Source organism: Nelumbo nucifera, chromosome 1, assembly GCF_055504915.1.
Source record: "Nelumbo nucifera cultivar China Antique chromosome 1, China Antique-T2T, whole genome shotgun sequence".
Taxonomy (NCBI): domain Eukaryota; kingdom Viridiplantae; phylum Streptophyta; class Magnoliopsida; order Proteales; family Nelumbonaceae; genus Nelumbo; species Nelumbo nucifera.
In genome coordinates this window covers 184525252-184536352 of record NC_142649.1, presented here as the reverse complement: position 1 = coordinate 184536352, position 11101 = coordinate 184525252, and the positions used below count along the sequence as shown (strand labels likewise).

The 11101-nt window shown below is 37.4% G+C and overlaps 1 protein-coding gene and 1 long non-coding RNA gene across 2 annotated transcripts; one reads left to right on the top strand and one right to left on the bottom strand.

Annotated features, from left to right (window-relative positions):
- On the top strand, positions 1–4702 carry LOC104596036 (putative glycerol-3-phosphate acyltransferase 8). The gene is made up of 2 exons (XM_010257023.3): positions 1–1601; positions 4136–4702. The coding sequence occupies exons 1-2, from the start codon at positions 978–980 to the stop codon at positions 4355–4357; spliced, it is 846 nt and encodes a 281-aa protein (XP_010255325.1). The 5' UTR covers positions 1–977; the 3' UTR covers positions 4358–4702.
- On the bottom strand, positions 4428–8099 carry LOC148804244 (uncharacterized). The gene is made up of 2 exons (XR_016080769.1): positions 7406–8099; positions 4428–7209 (listed from the first exon to the last, which is right to left on the bottom strand). It is a non-coding gene; the product is annotated as an uncharacterized LOC148804244 (long non-coding RNA).
- Between the last annotated feature and the right edge of the window lie 3002 nt (positions 8100–11101).

Genomic DNA, 11101 nt, shown 5'->3' with positions numbered 1-11101 from the left:
TATAAAAAATTATATGTCACATACATACAAATTTTGATAAAATATTAAGGGATGCCAACCATAAAGGCAAAAGTAGTCAATTGTAAAAATAGTAAGAAGCATTAAAAAATAATCAAAGATTAAAAATATACTTAGTCAATTACCTAAATTACAAGAGTAGTTTAAGAAATTTAGAAGAGTTCTCCCCACAAAAATTATCACTACTACTAGTTAAGGACCGAGTCAAAACATGATTTGCCGCTGCTTAAAGGAAGAAGGCAAGGGATAAAATTGGGTATAAAAAATTATGTCACATACATACAAATTTTGATAAAATATTAACGGATGCCAACCATAAAAGCAAAAGTAGTCAATTGTAAAAATAGTAAGAAGCATTAAAAAATAATCAAAGATTAAAAATATACTTAATCAATTACCTAAATTACAAGAGTAGTTTAAGAAATTTAGAAGAGTTCTCCCCACAAAAATTATCACTACTACTAGTTAAAGATCGAGTCAAAACATGATTTACCGCTGCTGAAAGGAAGAAGGCAAGGAATAAAATTGGGTATAAAAAATTATATGTCACATACATACAAATTTTGATAAAATATTAATGGATGCCAACCATAAGGGCAAAAGTAGTTAATTGTAAAAATAATCAAAGATTAAAAATATACTTAGTCAATTACCTAAATTACAAGAGTAGTTTAAGAAATTTAGAAGAATTCTCCCCCACAAAAAATTATCACTACTACTAGTTTAGGACTGAGTCAAAACTCAGGAAGAAGGCAAGGGGTAAAATTGAGTATAAAAAATTATATGTCACATACATAAAAATTTTGATAAAATATTAACGGATGCCAACCATAAGGGCAAAAGTAATCAATTGCAAAAATAGTAAGAAGCATTAAAATATACTTAGTAAATTACTTAAATAAATTACAAGAGTAGTTTAAGAAAGTTAGAAGAATTCTCCCCACAAGAACCACCAAAAAATGTCTGCTCGATCCCGCTACTTTCCACCGATCTCACACTGCAACGTGTCTGGCCGAGACAGCCAAACGATCGCCGCCGATCTCGACGGCACTCTCCTCATCTCCCGAAGTTCCTTTCCTTACTTCATGCTGATAGCCATCGAAGCCGGCAGCTTTTTACGCGGCCTGGCTCTCCTTCTCGCCTCTCCTGTCATCCTCGTTGCCTACAAATTCGTTTCTGAGTCTCTTGGCATTCAGCTCCTCATCTTCATATCGTTTGCGGGTTTGAAGATCCGAGAGATTGAGCTTGCATCCCGAGCGGTGCTGCCAAGATTCTACGCCGCGGATGTGAGATCAGAGAGCTGGAACCTGTTTAGCAACTGCCGGAACAAGATTGTAGTGACGGCCAACCCGACGGTGATGGTGGAGCCGTTCGTCAAAGATTTCCTCGGCGGGGACAAGGTGTTGGGAACGGAGATCGAGGTCAACCCGAGAACGGGGAGATCTACTGGTTTTGTGAAGAACCCAGGGGTATTAGTAGGGCCTTTGAAAAGATCGGCCATCCTCAAGGAATTTGATGACAATTTGCCCGATTTAGGGATCGGAGATCGCGAGTCTGACCACGATTTCATGGAACTTTGCACGGTATTTGTTTTTGGCTTTTCGTTATTCAAAAAACAAAATAATACAAATATATAAAGTATGACACGTGGCAATAATATATGCTATGTTCTGGCTTTTTATTTTTTTCAGTGTTCATCTTTCTTCTATCTTTGGAATTCGAACGCAGCGAACGAGGTTGAACGAACCTTGTCACCGCTGGTTTGCATCAAAGTGGAAAGATAGAAGAAAGATGATGAGAAAAAAGTCAGAACATAGGCATTTTCAAAATTTTACTTTCATTATAAGGTTAGTTTAATAGAGTTAAACTTACATATAATATAATAAATTGTATATAATTAATGTTATATATGATATCAATATTATATAATATTTTGGATAAAATGCTTAAAGTACCATTAGATTTTGTGAAATTTATTAAGTATTCCCTTTTGGTTTCAATAATCCCTTAAGTACCTCTAAAGGGTAAGAGTGTAAAATGCCTTGGATTATATAGCAAATGCCTGTAAGAGCTGTTAGAGTGAGAAGGAGGTCGAACCAAAGAGTTAATATCGGATGAATTCTGTTGTTTCTGATTAGTGGTTTGGTAGTGGAAGCATCGGCTTAGCCACCATAGTTAAATCTTGAATAGAGTTTCTAGATGTTGAAGGTAAAGAGGAATAAGAAGAGGAGATTGATAGAGGAGAGGAGAGCAACTGTCGAGCAAAGTTCATTGAAGGCAGAGAGAAAAAAGATGAATCACAACCACCGAAATATGGCAGTGATGGTGGAGGCATCATGTGAGGATTGAACAGTACTGGCAGCCATGTCTTCTCTCATAGCAACATGGAAATGCATCGAAAGATGCTATCTCATGGACCATCTTAATCTCTAGCAATCGAAATGCCATGAAGATTGACAAAGCCATGTCTTCTCTCATATTGGGAATCATTAGAGACGGTTCATTCCTACTTTTATCTTTCATCGGTATTGGATGATGGTAAACCGAGGATACTTTTTAAGAGGTTGCATCGGTGCCCCACAAGGCGCACCCCACAATCCCCTACAGTATATATTGCTAACATCTTCCAATGATAAGTATGGAAGATGTTCCCAATGCACGTCTAGATGTACATGTGGAGCGTGCCCTATAATCTCACTTTTTAAGGGATTATTGAAACGAGAGAAATACTTAGTCCATTTCACAAATCTAGGGTTACTTTAAGTAGGTTGTCCTTATGGGCATGGCCTCCATTTCTTTTCTCAAATAATGTGAGATTTGCAACCAAAGTTTTTAAAACCGGACCGGACAGAGAACCGTTATAGAAACTAGTTCATGGGTCAAATGGATAGCCCATTTTGACAAAAATAAATAAAAACAAAAAAAAACAAAAACACAAAAAGCAAAAAATAGCCAAAAGGTTTGTTGACCAAATCAACTGTTTTTGGCCTGAAAACATTTTTTAGGTGAAACAGAACCAATCAAGTGACTAATTCCCATTTTAAAAATATTGCTAGGAACAATACTCAATAGTTGATATTCACGAGTTAAAATTGTAGAGCACACCCCACAACACATCACTCTTTGCATTGGGAACATTTCCTGTACTTGTCATGGGGAGATGTTCCCAATACATAGCAGGGATATGCTTTGGGGCATGTTGTGTGGGAGCCCATTCGAATTCGATCGTCACCATTGAATGTTACTCCAAGTCCCACAATGCTTGGGAAAGGGAATGAATTTATACCTTCATCTATAAAAGGAAGGGCAAGCCAAGACAAGCCAAGTCTAGGAATTAAATGAGGTTCATGCCTTATTTTTAGTGCCATAAGCTCAAAGCTTACCAAATCCATCCTAACTTCCTGGGTTTCTTTAATATTTTTTTAATGTGTTATACATTGTTTAGTTTAATTTTTTTTAAATAGTTAAATTTTTAAAATTAAATGCCATAGGCTTGACTAGGGGTGGATTTGAGCCGAACCGAGTAGAATACTTGGCTATTTGACCTCAGCTCGCTAAAATTGTGCTAGGCTTGAACTCGAGCTCGACTGCAAGCCAAGTTTAAAAGAAATAATAAAAATTATACATATAAGAATATTTTTTATTTTACATACAAAAAATTAAGAATTATAAAAATTATTTATTATTATACATATAAAAATGTTTTTATTTTACATACAAAAAATAAGAATTATAAAAATTATTTACTGTTATACATAAAAATAAAAATTATTTATTATATATAGTATAATAAATAAATAAACATTATTTATTATACTAGGCTCAATTAATCTTGCGAGCCTCACGTGACTAACTTCACTTGGTTCGAACTCAGTTTGAAGCTCGATTTAAACCGAGTCAAACCGAGGTTGAATAACTTGTGAGAAGCTCAACTTGTGACCACCCCTAGGCCTGACCCAACCTAGGCCCATACAAACCCATGCTTGGACTTATATTTTAGGCCCATGATCTAGGCCTAGGCTATAACCTGTTACCATAGATGCTAAGCCCGGCCCAACTTGGCCGTTGTTTCTTGAATTGTTACTAAGTTTGATTTCTTCAATGAAACACCATGCAGGAGGGATATATGGTGCCACCTGATCCATCAGCCACCCAAGTCCCGCAAGAGTGTTTGAGGAGCCCCATCATCATCCACTCTGGCTGCCTTTTACTACGCCCTACCCCACGCAATGCCCTCCTCACCTTCCTCTGGCTCCCATTCGGCTTCATCCTCCACCTCATACAGGTCTACTTCAATCTCCCACCATCCAACGGCATCATACGTTACACCTCGGGGTGAGCAAATGTGTTGATTCTACCTGAAATCAATTAAAACCGAATTCAAACCAGCTTGGTTAATCGATTCTTAGGTAAGGTTTGGTTTAAAATTCTTAGAATTTATCCCCACTACCTAAGTCAATTTCAAGGATTCAATGTTTATCGTATCTGAATCAACCCAAAGAACATACTTTGATCGGCCTTAGTGGAATTGGCCTAGTTTTAATTTAAACTTAGTGTATGGATTTAAATGATGAATTATGTATTAATTATATTGTATTGTTTGGGTTATTTGTAGACGGTATTCTATTTGCATTGAGAGTGCATTTAACTAATCTATGGATTGTGTGTGAAGTTGGGCTGTGGATTAGTAATGGTTATGTGATATTATTTAGATTGTTTGTTTATCATGTTTTATTTCTTTGAGATTGAATGACTATATGGATTTGAAATGTGGAATGTATTGTTATCCAAGGTCAAAGCTTTGAAAGAGGAAAAAAATAAAAAGGCAACATATTATTATTTTGGGTAAATTAAAAAGACCCCTCATACTATGGAATTAGTGACAACCCCCTGAACTTTCATTTACAACAAAGACCCCCTTGTACTTTCACCTTGCGACAAATACCCCCTTCCATTAGAGTTTCATCAATTAACTTCCAAAAAGATTCTCATTTAGCTGTTTAATTTTTTAAATATCCAAACTACCCATTTCATATTTATTTGAACAACTTATGACTCAATTAGTTTTGTAAGTATACTACTGAAGTCCTCTTGGTTGCTCCAATAGATCTTTGCAGATTTCTGGCTGGATTCAACCTAAATGGTAGAGGTTTCTTTTTCATAGATATAAATTTAATGTTTCGTTTGTTTTTTCATGATTTATTAGAAAAATGAGTGGATAATTTTTATATTTTAAGATGAAGAGACAATAATGTTAGTGCAATGAAACAAGAATTTAAGGCCTTGTTTGAGAATAGTGCAAATACAAATATGTAAAGTGCATTCCGCTCCATGCAAATGCAAAGTTATTTTAGTTTTGCATTGATAAATTTATTTTCTTGCCAAACTATTTTTAGTTGTGATGGGTGCAAACACAAATTCCTAGATTGGAATCTACCTTTTTTCTTATATTGACCAATTTTGAGTGCAAAGTTTGCATCCATTTTTTGGATGCAAACTTTTCTCTCATTTTGTATGCAAACATGCCTTGAAATTTGTAAAAACTGTCACTTTCAATACATAAATACATTCTTACCAAGCAATAGTAAAAATGAACCAAAGTGATATATGAATTGAACTGACATTTGCACTCTTCCTAAACGGAGACTAAAGAAACTTGTTTTTCTATGTTAGTGAAACGATTCTTGTTGCTTAGTTGGTTTCAATTGGAGAAAATGGAGGTATTTTGGGTCAATTAGGGCTTAAGAGAAAAGGGCGAATCTAATAGCTAGGGTTTAAGAGTAAAGGGCGAATCTAATGGCTAGGGTTTAAGAGAAAAGGGCTAATTCCATGTTGGTGAAATGATTCTTGTTGCTTAGCTGGTTTCAATTGGTAATTTATTGCATTTTGTCATCTGATTTAATGGCCAGGGGAATACATGTTGCAAAGTGAAAGTTCAGGGGTAATTTTCACTAACCCCATAGTATGGGGGTCTTCGTAATTTACCCTATTTTTTCGATAAAAATGTTAAACCTCCCTTAGCTTTTCTCCAAAATACTGAAACCTCCCCTCTCTTTTAGAATTGGACTAAGACCTCCCTGTTGGAGTTATCTTTAACAGAATTGTAGAAAGTCTCTTTTACCTATTAATTCTTTAAATTTTCAAATAAAGACAAAGATAATCTCATTATAAACCATCGAGCTATATAGGCTGGTCAAACCCTGCTTGCATATGGTTGCTTTGAACACATTAGGAGAATGGCAGTCGTCTAGTAGTCTGTTGAAGAAGAATACTACTTCTTCCCATGGAGATAGTCAGGAAATGATCTATTCCTGATGAAGTCTCCGTGACTCCATCCTCTATGTCACCTTGGAGAATGACAATCCAACATACTATCCTAAGAAAATACACTCGGTCAATAATTTCTATTGGCCTCTACTACAATGAAGCTTGTTAAAACAGTAATTTGTATTTTGTATTTAGTTCTAGGTTTTTGGAACTAGAAACTACCTTGTCAAGATTGGTTCTAAGGTTGGTGCAATTTTAAAGAACATATTCCATAGCCAAACCTAGAATTGATCTTAAAACTACATCGGCCTTAGAATTGATCTTAGCAAGGTAGATTCTGGTTTTAAAAACCTAGAACTGACCCTTACAAAGTAGATTTTAGGTTCTACCTTGGAACCTACATCTTTCCACCGAACCCTTCCTCTGGCGGCAACAAGGAGACCTCCGGTGGTTCATCAACGGTGACAGGTATGAGCGTTGCTTTCTCTCCTCTTCTCTGCTTCTTCTCTTCTCCGACGGCAACACGGACTCATTCCTAATTGCTCTGACGCCAGAGGTCAATGTTCTCTAAAGCAGATGGACATACCCGAAGTGTTAAGTTGAACCATTTATCTCTAGGCTTGACACTCGAAGACGAAGATGAGGACGATGGGGGAGACGAGAGAGTCTGCTCTCCACTGTAATTCCATGAGGAAACGCATGGAGACTTGGACTCTATTGTTATGTGTAAGCTCTTTGTAAAAAACTCAGTAATTATCTGCTCAATTTTTTCTGATTCGGCTCCCTCTCTAAACAAACAATTTCACCGATGTTAACTCAATGTTCAATACTCTTTCCGAGGGAGAGAAATCGAAATTTTCAAAATCCCATTTAAAACTGATTCTTCCCGCAATAAAGCATTCAAAACCTCTTCAGAGAATAACCCTAGAGATTAAAAAACAAAAAAAAATCACAAATTTCGAACAACAGAATCAAAGATAGAAGAATTCGAACTGCAGAGAGAATCAGAACATGCTGAGCTCATGGGATCGATACAAAACTTTCGGTGATCAACAAATGCGAAGATCAGAAATTAATAAAAAATCGGAAAGAGATTGAAATTCGAAAAAGCAACACTCACTGTTCTGCTGTTGTTGCTATAGTTGGAATCAGGAAGGAAACCCGTTTTTAACAGGAGGATTTTCAGTTGTTTTTTTCTCGTTGAAACTTAAAGGACCCTGGTTTCTGGGTGGGTCTGGATCTGAGGCTCTATGAGCAGATGAAGCAGGATTGAATCACTGAGGATACGGATTTATGTCCCGAACTCTGCGTAACTTCCATGTCAACCGCAGGGAGGGAGAGAGAGAGAGAGAGAGAGAGAGAGGGAAAAGACAAATCATTGAACGAGGTAGAGTTCCCATCTGCCACAGATGGTCATACCTGTCGCCGTCGATGGAGACCAGATGAGAAGAAGAGAAGAGGAGAGAAAGCAACGATGATACCTGTCGCCGCCGGAGGTCTCCTTGTCGCCGCAATGGAGGAAGGGTTCGATGTATGGGGAGGATTTGATGGAAGGATCTCTAGTGTCGCGACCAGTTCGTGTCGATTAAACCAATCAGACCATGTTAACGCTCAAATGCACGTTAACGTTGGCATGGTCACATGTCCTTCTCCTATTCGCAGGTTCACGCGTCCAGAACACGGACTCAAAATGAATAGAGATTGTCTAATTATATTTCACTTATTCCTTGTATATGATAATTATATATTTATTAGATAAGATCTCAAGGAATACCATGTGCTTCTAAATAACATCCATAATTGTAAAATGGCCTCAAGACAATAAGTGAACTTTTGTAAATCCGAAGCCTTTTTTAATCAGTTTCCATTATAAGCTGAAAAGGATGCTTGCTAATCCCTGCACATGAAATTGGTGGATCACCCCACTATCGATTTAAGACTTTCAATTGGCATTGGGAGATCTCAAAGAGAATTAGTGGGTGTTAGGCATCTATGTCGTTTTTTTGAGAAAATGAGGTCATGTAGGTGTCACATCAGAAAAAGTGGTGTCATGTAGTTATTATATCAGAAAAAGTGGTGTTTCAGAAAACGGCCTCTTATTTGGTACCGTTTTCATAAAAAAATATTTCTTCAAACCACATCTTGTAAATCGGAAAAGTGTGCTTTAAAGCAATGTGAAATTTGATGTTTTCTCATAAAACAGATCGTTGCTGCCAGTGGTGCAATGATGTGGCATCATTTTGGACGTTGGATAATATGACCAATGTTGAAAACGGTTCTACAGCACTGATACCAAACAAAATCAGTATTGTTTTCCCAGAGAATAGACTATATGGCAGCACCACTTCCAAAAAAAAAAAAACAATGCTTACAACTCACACATGCCCAACACTGTTTTTATGAGAAAACAATGTGACATCATCACCGATGCCAAACACCTACTTATTATGTCGCTTAATTGACAAGATGGCAACTAAAACAAACTGTTAGGTGATCTTTATCTTAATCATGCTCAAAAGGAATATAACTAAACCACCATCATTCTTGCATACACCTTATCATGCTTCTTAATTCATAAGCAAATTCGTAATGAGATGGTTGAGTTATAGAGAAGATTTTGGTGGGATGGTGACAATTCCAATAAAATATCAACTGGTTCAAATGGGATTTTGTTAAGAAAGATAAGTTAGCTAGTGGGTTGGGTTTTACAGACCCTCACTGTTTCAATCTTTCTCTGTTTGCAAAGCTACTAGTATGAAAACTGTGCACTCATCGTGATAGTTTATGCGCTAGAACTATTAAAGCCAACTTGTACTCCAAGTAGTCTTTTCTATGACATATTTCACTCTACTCTAAGTAACCCTTCTCCCAGTTAGACTTCTCCATGATTCGAACTTGAGATCATGGTGGTAGGCTCTGACACCAAATGGTGTGTGCTTGACTAATACACAAAAGCCTCAAGAATGATGGAACCCATCAAGCCAAGCACTTCTTCATGAACCACGAGCTTGTCTATGAAGTCAAGGAAGGAGGTGACATGCAAGTAGGGGTGTCAATCAAACTTGATTTGGTTTAATCTGATCCAGTCCAATATGAGTCCATTACAGATGGACAAAGTCCAATCCAATCCAACGAATACACCATTTTGGACCAGTCCAATTCAATGTCTAAACTGTCCAATCTATCTAAATTGGTTTTAATTTAAATTGGCTCTAACCCAAACCTGATCCATTGACACATATACTTTTGTCTTCTATCAATGGACCAGATATTGGTTCAATCTGATCAATGGACCAGGTCCAAGGGCGAGCCAGAGGGTGGTGGAGGGAGCCATTGTGCCTTGACAATCCCCATAATACCCATTTAATTATTACCCATATTTTGGCCCCCCTACCCATGTTTTACTAGTTTTTGCCCACCCTCCCCCAATCCATGTTGACTAATTTTTGGCCCTCTTTAAGAAAAAATCCTACCTCGACGTCAATAAATACTTTGGACCATTAACTCTGGATTAGTCTAATTTAATATGTCTTATCAGTTCCTCCAATTTGATTTTAATTTGGACGGGTACAATTCAAAACTGGTCAATTGACACTCGGTTGGTGGCAGATAGGCGATAAAAGTTGCCAACCACGTTTAGAAGATATTGGGGAGAACCCTGGGATTGAGTGTAATAGCCTCACTTGGAAGGATAAGTACATGATGTTGGGACTTGGGAGGGAACGATGGCAGGGGAGTCTGGATCTGCTTCTCCCAGAGTGCGCCTCACATCAACCTTACAACATGGTGGGATGTGGGTGGAATGTGGCTGTGAGGTCGGTGTGAGGCGTGCTTTATGAGGAGCATATCCCAATTCATGGCAGGGTGGAGTCTATATACTCTATGAAAAGGTGAGACTGACGAGGATGGAGAGAAAAACAAAGGAGAAAGTGAAGGAGAGTTGGGTAAAGTTGATGAGAAACATTATTGTACCGTCACTGTACTCTACCTGTGCAAAACTTGTATGTGTGCCAAATACGTGAGAGTGAGAATGGCCCTGTTTAAACTCGTAATTAGCATCAATACTTGCTATTCCTGTGTTTTCTGGACATTAAAAAGTTTCTACAGTCTAATTTCCACCGTCCCCTTCAATCCCCATGTATTAATTAGCATCAATACTTGTTATTCCTGTGTTTTCTGAACATTATACAATTTCATTCCTGTGTTTTCTGGACATTATACAATTTCAACAGTCCAACTCTCTCTCTCTCTCTCTCTGGGATAGGGTGAAACTTAGGCAGGGTTGAATACCAACCCGATAGATCCCAACCTAATGGCTTGATTAAACTGCTGTTCTCAACTTGACATAGGCTAAGGAATTCCAAATTTCCATTCCCACCTGAGGTTGGTTTTGGCTTCTTGGTTTATTGTTAAATCATTGATACAGACTTCATAAGTACTATCCCACCACCAAGGTTCCTATCCGTTCCAAAGGAGAAAGCCCAACTAAGGCATTGAAGAACTCAAAGCATAGTTTCTAACCTAGTTGTCAATCACTCCACCTAGCGTGTTTAGTTTCATTAATCGTGAGGATTTTAAGTGGAAAGGGCCTGGGATTCTTACAACTTGTGAAGTATTAATGAAATATGCAATAAGTCCGAACAACCAACATGTCATCCCCGGGTCCCGATGTAGTAGGCATGTTAGGTAAGCACACTGAGTGAGTACGTAATAGCTATGTGACATATGTCCTAGTTAATGTGTCTTTCATTCACATGTTTTTGCTCAGTTAGACAGAAATTATTCATTATTTTATTGTTTTTGTCAAAATAATTAA

What these genes read in the sequence shown, in the direction of transcription:
- LOC104596036 (XM_010257023.3), top strand. Translation starts at nt 978, where the DNA reads ATGTCTGCTCGATCCCGCTACTTTCCACCGATCTCACACTGCAACGTG. An exon ending in ATTTCATGGAACTTTGCACG is followed by an intron (nt 1,602 to 4,135) that starts GTATTTGTTTTT and finishes AACACCATGCAG; the next exon opens with GAGGGATATATGGTGCCACC.